The sequence below is a fragment of the Megalobrama amblycephala genome, linkage group LG1 (assembly GCF_018812025.1).
Source record: "Megalobrama amblycephala isolate DHTTF-2021 linkage group LG1, ASM1881202v1, whole genome shotgun sequence".
NCBI classification, from domain to species: Eukaryota; Metazoa; Chordata; class Actinopteri; order Cypriniformes; family Xenocyprididae; genus Megalobrama; species Megalobrama amblycephala.
Genome location: NC_063044.1, coordinates 3,416,623 through 3,426,771, shown reverse-complemented (window position 1 = coordinate 3,426,771; position 10,149 = coordinate 3,416,623). Strand labels below are relative to the sequence as shown.

Sequence of the window (10,149 nt, the reverse complement as noted above, 5' to 3'; positions counted from 1 at the left end):
CAAGAAGGAATTCACTTGTGAAGTGCACACGCGTGCGTCATTCACTATTCTCCTCCCAGCATGCTCTCAGTCTTGCAAAGCATTATGGGCAACATATTCTGAAAGTGAACAGGACTATAAAGATAGTTTAAACTGTTACTGCTGACATTATTGGAGAACACTCTCACTATTACTAATATAATTTAATTCACAACAGTCTGAAAGGGAACGATGGGAAAGCTAGAAAAGGCTAAATATTACTGGAAGAAAAAAAATGAGTGTGCTTGCTGATATTTAAGAGTTGTTATTGAATAATCATTTATGCATCCAGACAAATCAAAGAAGTCCACTGCTGGAGTTGGACAAGACAAAAATCAACAACCTCCAAAAGGTAATACAGTTTAAATGAAAAGGGATTAAGAAAACTTCTAATATTGTTGTACTTGTAAAAAGAGTGCATTCCATGCAGTGCTTTTATGATTTGCATGCCTTTTATTATTTTTATATCCTATACATGCTATATTATATTTTTATATCCTGAAAAGAGAAGGAAGTGAAAAGATCTTTTTTGTTGTTGTTTCACCTGTTAATCTTTGTTAAATACATGTGACACAATTACTGGTAATCATTTAGTCAGTATTCTATGCTTTTACTGAATATGGCATATATTGAAAGTCTTCTCAGTTGTGCTCATTTGTTTATAACAGGCAAGAATGATAAAAAAACTGCAGTTGAATGACAAGGACTTGGAGGGACCACACACAACAAAGAGTAAGCTGTTTTTCAGTGTCTTGTGAAATAGGTCACACTTTCCATTTTTTTGTGAAAGTTCCATCATTTCAATAGGAATCTGCACAAAAAAAAAAAAAAAAAAAAAAAAACATTTTGATGACAACAGAATTCCCTTGCTTTTCATGTGGAGGTGAAATTTGGAGAAGTTTGACATGACCATATAGAAAGTGTGTATTTTTCAGTGATCTGTATTGATGGAGCTTTGTTACAGAAGCATGACAGTTCCAAAATGGACAAAGTTTTTATTTTAGCGGTTTCTTCCTAGACAGTTCTGTCCAATACAACATGGTATTTTTGCAGCTTAATATTCACAGACACTAGTCCATATCGCATTTTGATTTAAACAGAATCAGAAAGAGCTTTATTGTCAAGTATGCTTGCGCATACAAGGAATTTGTTTAGTGATGCCGGCCAGATGGCAAAAGCTCAAAGATGGGGTAACTTGGATGTGAGGGATCCAGAGTGATTTTCTGAGCCCTTTTCCTCACTCTGGATGTATACAGTTCTTGAATGGTGGGCAGGGGAGCACCAATAATCCTTTCAGCAGTCCGAACCGTTCTCTGTAGTCTTCTGATGTCTGATTTTGTAGCTGAACCAAACCAGACAGTTAATGAAGTGCACAGGACAGACTCAATGACGGCTGAGTAGAACTGTTTCAGCAGCTCCTGTGGCAGGTTAAACTACCTCAGCTGGCGAAGGAAGTACAACCTTTCTTGGGACTTTTTAACAATGGAGTCAGTGTGATTGTCCCACTTCAAGTCCTGAGAGATGGTGGTGCCCAGGAACCTGAATGACTCCACTGCAGTCACAGTGCTGTCCATGATCATCTCCACTGTCTTGAGCGTGTTGAGCTCCAGGTTGTTAAGACTGCACCACACAGCCAGCTGTTCAACCTCCAGTCTGTAAGCAGACTCGTTACCGTCCCACATGAGGCCGATGACTGTGGTGTCGTCCGCAAACTTCAGGAGCTTGACAGAGGGGTGTTTAGAGGTGCAGTAGTTGGTGTACAGTGAGAAGAGCAGTGGGGAGAGGACACATCCCTGAGGGGCACCAGTGTTGGTGGAGCAGCTGTTGGACATGAATTTCCTCAGTCTCACTAGCTGCTGGTGATCCACTGACAGATAGAGCTAGGAACAGAGAGCTGGGTCAGTTTGGTCTGGAGGGCTGTTGGGATGATGGTGTTGAAAGCCGAACTAAAGTCCACAAACAGGGTCCTCACATAAGTCCCTGTTTTGTCCAGATGTTGCAGGATGAAGTGCAATCCCATGTTGATTGCATCATCCACGGACCTGTTTGCTCGGTAAGCAAACTGCAGGGGGTCCAGTAAGGGTCCAGTGATGTCCTTCAGATAAGCCAGAACCAGTTTTTCAAACGACTTCATGATGACAGATGTTAGAGCCACAGGTCTGTAGTCGTTAAGTCCTGTTATCTTGGGTTTCTTTGGGACGGGGATGATGGTGGAGTGTTTGAAGCAGGAAGGCACTTTGCACAACTCCAGAGATCTGTTGAAGATCTGTTGAAGATCTGTGTGAAGATGGGGGCCAGCTGGTCAGCGCAGGTTTTCATACAGGCCGGTGTAACACCATCAGGGCCTGTCCATCCAAAATTTGGCGAATTCCGCATTTTACAGTAAATAATTTTTTTTGACTGGATTCTGCGATTCTGCATGCGTTTTCTGCATCGCGGAAGTCATAGGACCCTACGTTATGTGACACAATTTGTCAAGAAGGAAACACTGTGGGGGGTGTTGGGGTATGACTGAAATGTGAATGGGTCTAATTAAAGTATCAACAAAACTGCTATAGACTGCAGTGCAACTAGAGATAAAAGAATCGGATAAACATTTACAAAATCCCTTATAATTTGTTTTTTAGGTGATTGAAAAGCTCCCCAGCAGCACTTCAAGGGAGAAGTTGGGAAGGGGTGAAATTTTATGTTAAGAATCATATTGATTCCTTAAAGCGAAAAATGTAACGCAAAAGGTGAAAGGGCCTTTATCTAGATGTCTTTGCCACTATGTTTTTAAAGGCAACAAGTTCATGTTGGTTTCTTAAAGCAAAAAATGTAAAAGCAAAGGTGGAAGGGCCTTTACCTAGATGTTTTTTCCTGTTTGTTGAAGGCAACGTTCAAAATGTGTTTGCTTACAATACAAATTTCAGTACGTTAATAGAGCTTTCAAGTTAACACACTGACAAAGTTAAATAAGTGTTTAAGAGAATTAAGAAGTCAGTTTTGTGTTGATTCACAAAGACAGTGTTAATGTGAACAATTGCTCAAGCTGAAATTGCACATTTTTATTTATATGCAGCCAGTTGCATATTGTGCCAGTAGTATTGTATATTGAATAAAAGAAGTGATGCATTTGATCTATTCCTCTACTCCTGAGTTTTGTGTACTGTTACAAGCCTAATATTTATAGAAATATATAGCAGTATGAATGGCAGGCATGTGGTGTTTTAATTCAGAGTGGATTCCAGTATGCACAGATCACTATTATTTAGACCATGATACCCATTGGTGTCAATGCTCCATGAACATTTCTTACTTGTCATACAACATAACTTGTCTTAGTTGTTATTTGGACCTTTTCAGATTCTCAAAACTGAAGAAAATTAGATGTGTTAAACAGGAAGTGAGGTAAGGCTCGTTTTCACTGTTTACATCCCCAGAAATGGTCTATTCAGTAAAATATAAATACAGACTGAATTTATCCCTTTTAAACAACTCTTTAATGATTGTCCAAACTTAAACTTTGTTGTTAATCTTATAATGTCTTATAATTCTTATAAAATAGATCATCTATAGATAATTCATAGTAGTGACACCCGATGGTGGTTTGTGGTAAGACACAATAGCGACGTCCCCACCAGAATAGAAAAACCTGACAAAAACGAAGCTTTTTAAACTTAAGATTTTTTTGATAATAAATATGATTTTTTTGAATAAAAAATTCCTCCTGACACCTCTGACTTAAAATTATGGCTTTATTGTATTTAGAAATTGCTGTCCCCACATGTAACCTCCTACTCATGAGTCCCCGCAATGTAGCAAAAACAAGTATGTGTGTGTGCGTATGTGAGAGACGCAGGGAAAGGAAATGCAGCTAAACGTTATTTGCTCTATGAAAGACATTGATAAAGACGAAAACTAAGGACATTTAATCTATAATTTTATTTTATTTTAGTTAGTTTTTCCAAACACACATTACAGTTTTAGTTAGTTATCGTTTTTTTGTAATGCCTCGTTTTTATTCTATTTCAGTTAACGACAATGTTTTTTCCCACCTAGTTTTCGTTTTTCCGTTCGTTTTCGTTAACGATTATAACATTGGTATACAGAAAGGGCAACATACTCGTTTGAAATCAGAGTTTCGAAATCCTACATGATAAAAGACACCACGTCTCGACTTCAGTTTCAATCCCACATCATAAAGAGATTCAAAGGATCCTGAAAAATGCACAACAACATGTTAATATACAGCATGAGAATGAACTCCAGCAGCATCTGCTTGTGACGAAATACACCTGTGCAGATCAGGTGAGGAACCAGCAGAAGACGAGGAAAAATGAAAACTAAACCCAGAAGCATCAGGCTGACATAGACATGAACCGTTGGCTCAGACGGATCTGTGCCTGTCGGATCCACTCTGGATGTGTGTGGAAGCTCCTGCGATGGATCCTCAGGCACAAAAGCACACACTTGGGTTTCTTCCTGGGTTTGGATGGAATCTTTCTTAGACTTCCACTTCCTTCTCCGGAGGCCAGCAAAGAGTTTCCTCCCTTGTGTGCGCTTTTCTGCAAACAATCAGAATGAGAAAGAGCTTTATTGCCAGGTATGTTTACACATGTGAGACAGAATGACAGTGACAAGACACAGATAATGTGGCCAGTTACATAAACTTAGCCTCTATGTTAAGACTGAATTAAGATCTAGTTAGACCAACTAGCAGTTAGTTAGGGCTAATCAGTCTTACTTTTCTTTGATTTAAAGGTGGTACAGGGGATGTTTTCATCGACTGAGTTTTTGAAATGAGCGCATGCGGAAGAACAATCCCCCTCCTTCACAGCTCATTTCAAGTGAACGCCTCCCAAAACTCGTTCACGAGTGTTTGTTTACCACCGGCATTCGCTGTGTTATTAAGCCGGGCATACATTTAACGACCAGCTTAAACATTCTGACTGTGATCAACATACAGCGATTGTTTCCTGCTCCTGAAGCAGATTTATATACTTTCACATGGAATTTGAACACCGACTGTAATCGCAGACTGAACGCAACTGGCTCTGACTGGATGCGTTTGAGCGTGATCAGTCATAAGTATCAATTTACATTCATAATCGGCCTTACAATCATTAAGTGTGGGCGCGACTTAAAGCCGCGCACACAATTAGTGGATTCATTATGTCGGACTCACTGCAGGTAACTCATAATCTGCAGTTGTTACTCCTTTCTCCTGACAAAAACATTGCATGCGGCGCCTGTGGAGTGTGGAAAGTTACTGGAGAGCGCAGCCGTGCGTCTCTCACAAGGATCGTCATGGCAGTGATTGACAAGCCAGAGGGCCATAATTCCTATGTAATGTTTATGTACATTATTTTACAGTCCTGTCCTGTTATTACCCACAATTGTCTGTAAGTACTACATAGTAATTGTGTATATACCACTAGTAAGTACAGTAATGTGTCTTAGTTACCATACATAAATGCCTTTTATTACCCGCACTTGTCTGTAAGTACTACATATTTACAATGTACATACCATTAGTAAGTACAGTAATGTGTCTGTTAGTTATCATATACGGACACTATAAGTAAGCGCCTGTTATTTTCCTACACTTGTCTATATGTACAAAGTAGTTACCATGTATGTACCGTTGGAAAGTACAGCAGTGTTTCTTATTAGTTTCCATGTACACACATGTCAGGTAAGTACCTCGTGTTACCACTCTTTTACCTGTATGTACAACATAATTACTATATATGTACCAGGAAAGTACACAAACTGTAAAATAAAGTGCTACCAAAAAGTTACTTTACCCTTTTTTCTTTTATTGGGGTTTGAATTGGCAGTCCGTGGCTGAAATTGCTGGGGCTGTGGCTGGGTCAGGACCTGGAGCTGTATCTGCGGCTGATGGTGGACCAGAGACTCTGGGGGCTGGGGCTCTGTTGTGGGGATATGCTGTTGGATATGCTGGTCAGGCTGGGGCTGGGGCTGAGACATCTGGGGACCTGTTAAGAAGGTAACAAGTTAACATGAATTTTAATCTGTATACATTAAAGAAATATGTATTTTTTATATATAATTTAAAAAGAAATGAGTTCTGCATAACCCTAACCTTGCTTTTTAAGTATATACTCATATGCCTTTTTCATGGCATCAACAAAAGGTCTTGTGTCCTCAGTCAGTGCCATTCCAGCACTTATATTGGCGATCCATGAATTTTTTCTTTTTTTGCCTATAAATAAAATGGGCATATAGCCCAAGGCAGCCAGTTTCTGCACCTGAAATGAACAAAAGTACTTAGAAAATTCACAATGCATTAATATCAAGTTTACACAATTCACATCAACATCACTTTTTGTCCAGGTGACATCACATTTGTATGAAATCAATATTCACATAGTGTCAGGCAATGACTGGTAATGCTTTACTGATCTGAGTTTCTAAACACTGAGAGGAGCGTTTCACAAGTGTTAATGGGATCTGATGACATTCATAAGCTGACCCACTTCCGTCATAGAAAAAAACGTGTAGATTATAGAGTGAAACAGACTGGTTGTAAGCTGATGAACCATCAACATGCTGACAATGAGCTCTGACATGACTGTTAAAATGAAGGTTGCATTGCAAAATAAACAGAGCCATATCTGATTTAGAACAAGATTTGGAGGTGGCCCTAATCAGAATTGACAGTCAGATTCCCTTGTTGTGCACCATAGCTGCTAAAGGGGCTTCTCTCTATTGGTGCCGTTCGGCAACTAGAGGGTTGCAGGTTCAAGTCCAGCTTTGCCTGTCCCCATCGAAGTGTCCTTGAGCAAGATACTGAACCCAAAACTGCTCCTACTGTGCAGGTTGGCACCTTGCATGGCAGCCACCGGTGTATGAGTGTGTGGGTGAATGCAAGGCATACATTGTAAAGTGTTTTGAGTGCTCAGAGGGGTGAAAAACACTATATAAATGCAGTCCATTTACCATTTTACCATATTGTGAGTGGGAATAGAAATGTAATTACAAACTGGATATTATTTTGTCAACATTGATGCCATTCTCTTTCTCTTTTCTTACGAATGCTGCTACAAAGAAACTTTGGGTCATCACTATTAGAAAGCTCATCAGTTGCATAGGATAGACTATGTTAAATGTATCTGTTATAAGCAAATTGAGAGAACATGAGTAATTTTGGACAAAGTTCACATCCATCCAAATGTGGTCCTGTTTATGGTATGTGTGCCAGCTTTAGGATAAGTCAAGGTCTGTGGGATGCATGCATAGCGTGTCAGTGAAAGGAAAATTTTATAGGAAAAATTTATAAAACTGTACATTCAGTCACAAGATGACAGAATCTTTGACCAACCAAAAGGAAAAGTCCAGCATAAATCAACCCATATCCCTGTTCCTCGAAATCAGTGAGTGTTGTCATTAGGTATAGAAATGAGAAAATTTGATACAACAAGAACCGAATAGCAAAATGGCAGCTAACACTAAGTAATGAGGGCAAGGAAAGTTTCAGTTTTCTGTGGCAGTTTCAGTTCTGGTCAGCTCCCACTTTGCAAATTCGGTCTATGTCGATGTTTTTTCTTCCTATTCCTACTGACAGCACTCTGTGAATCTCAAGCAACAGAAATATGGGTTGATTCACGCCAGATTGTTCTAATGATAATGTCGATAGTTTGATCATAGGATAGTATTTATGTTAAATGTAATGTGTTTTGAGTTTCATATTGACTACAATCCAATTCATGGAAGCATGAGTATTTTTACTTACTGCAACTTGGGCAGAAGAAAGCCACTCTTGATGCATTCCGGGTTTTTCCAGACCCCCTGCCCCCACTCATTATTCAGGCGGTCTTTGAGGGCCTCAATCTTTTTATTTTTGCTGAGGCTTGCATAGCAGGCGATGCAGCACTTCCTAATCGCCTGGTTCTCAACCTGGCAAGAAGGGGAAACGTTTGAATTTTGGCTTTGTCATTCTGAAATGTACCACACACACACACACACACACACACACACAGGGTTTATTACAATATTTTAATACATTATGATATTTTAATTTAGCACATTTTAAGTGCAAACCAGTTGTCATACAAATATAACCACAACAAACACATACAGAAATAGCCTAAAGGCACATTTAATGTCAAAATTAAATTCATTTAGACCAACCCAACTGTGAATGGACTCTCTGTTGCCCTACTATTAGGCTTGGACTAAGGTTTTTCATTACTGTCAAAAATACACAGGTCTATGTCAATGGTTTCAGTCATTGAATATACATGTGGAAGACCCTAAAGCTTTTTTCCCCTAAGGAAGCTCCATGGCTTTTGGGGCACATTAGTCACATACACAACATATAGTAGACTAAATGATCATTCATAATTAGTCAAACATGTAGAGTATACATTTCAACTGTAAAAAATATGTAGCAAAAGAGGTTTGCCTTTGTTGAATTAATTTATTTCTAGAATAATTAGTGGGGGCCTGTATCTATACATCTGTATTTGTGGAACTAATGGTCACTCTTTGATTTGTTAAACACAATCCAGAATGCACTAAACATACTCCATTATAGAGAAAAATAGCAAATGAAAAAAAAATATTTAATCATAAACTGACCCATAAATAAATAAATAATCTAGGCGACTATATAATTCAGAAGCTATGGAATGGCTTCAGATGACTTTGAATATAGTACACGAAAACTTAATAGAGTGCCTCAGGGATGACGCATTTTTGTAGGCAAAACCCGGAAAGCGAGTTAGCATTTTAGGACTTCCGGTTCCAATCGCCTGTAAAGTCTATGGGTTTTTGAATGGGTTTTTGCTAAATCGCCTGAAATAAGGTCTGTGGTTAACAAAGCCTCTAAATACTTTCACGTTTTGATCTATGACATAAAACACACCAGTTATAACCCGCTTGTGATTTTTTTAAACTTTTACTGGTGTCTTAAAATTCGGCGGTTTGCTAACAAATTGCTAAAAGGGACTACTTCCTTTGGCGGGGACTTTAGATGTCATCATGACAAACAGGACATTTGGACAGCATTTCTCATGAAAAAGTGGATAAGTATTCATAACAGCACTGTTATGATCACCGTCTGTTCCTGTCAGTTCCCGGACTACATTACCCATAATCCTCTCTGCCAATCACCTGCACTCACTCCACCAATCACTATCACTAATCACCACACCCAGCTGCAGTACATTAACAGGACTATAAAGGACTTTCACTCACACCACCTCACCGCGAGGTCTTGATTACTCTGGTATCACTTCTGAGCGTTTATATTCCTGTCTGCCTGTCTGTTGCCGTTACTGTCTGTTCCCTGTTATTGACCCGTTGCTGCCTGTCCTGACCCTTGCCTTGTCTACCGTCCTGTGAATGATATCTGCCCGTCCTCGATCTACTGCCTGTACTCTGACCACGACTCTGCCTGTTCCTTGCTGTTCCTGTCTGATCCTGATTGACCCTGCCTGTACGACCACGCTCACTTCTAATAAAACGCTGCACTTGGATCTCCTGCCTGAGTCTCCATTCGTTACAAGCACAGATCATAATCAGTGAGCATGTTTTTAAATAAGACTTGTTTTCTAAATAACAGTTTGAGGAACGCTTGGTGGTGACGACGTTGATCCGCGACCTATGGTGTGCCTGTAGTCCGTTTATAGCCTTACTGTTAGCCTTTTATATATCTGACGACTTTATTTAGGCTTCAAAATCTATAAATGTTGTGTTAACTTGTAAAGATTATCTTGATAGACAAAACGTGTAAGTGTCATAACCCTTTGTTAAACACAGAGCTTATTTTCTGCGATTTTCCAAAAGTCTATGGGAAAAATGAATGGGCTTTCAGTCGAGGGAACCCGTGCGCTGCTAAACTTCCGGGTTGGCCTACAAAAACGCGTCATCCCTGGGGTACTCTATGCTCTCTGGTATAGGAGCATGCACTGGGCTGAGTTCAAGGACTGGAGAAGACACTGGAACGGATTCAGGGGCTGGTACAGGCTTTAACCAGAAGTGGGTGGTTGCCTCAAAATAGAGAACTGTGTTTTATAAACCTAAAACTGTCAAACATCTGTCCTAAATTAATTAAAGAGGCTATATGTAAGATTTATACTTTAATAAAGCACAAAAATACCCCAATATGTTTGCAGATATTTA

At 39.5% G+C, this 10,149-nt stretch overlaps 1 protein-coding gene across 1 annotated transcript; it reads right to left on the bottom strand.

Annotated features, from left to right (window-relative positions):
• Positions 1-3,542: 3,542 nt before the first annotated feature.
• On the bottom strand, positions 3,543-6,263 carry LOC125253121. The gene is made up of 3 exons (XM_048166946.1): positions 6,107-6,263; positions 5,808-5,999; positions 3,543-4,565 (listed from the first exon to the last, which is right to left on the bottom strand). Exons 1-3 carry the CDS (start codon positions 6,243-6,245, stop codon positions 4,186-4,188), a joined length of 711 nt encoding a protein of 236 aa, XP_048022903.1. The 5' UTR covers positions 6,246-6,263; the 3' UTR covers positions 3,543-4,185.
• Positions 6,264-10,149: the final 3,886 nt, after the last annotated feature.

Coding starts and splice junctions, on each gene's coding strand:
- LOC125253121 (XM_048166946.1), bottom strand. CDS start 6,245: ATGCCCATTTTATTTATAGGCAAAAAAAGAAAAAATTCATGGATCGCC. Junction 6,000..6,106: donor GTATATACTTAAAAAGCAAG/GTTAGGGTTATG, acceptor CCTTCTTAACAG/GTCCCCAGATGTCTCAGCCC. Junction 4,566..5,807: donor CCCCAATAAAAGAAAAAAGG/GTAAAGTAACTT, acceptor GATTGTTTGCAG/AAAAGCGCACACAAGGGAGG.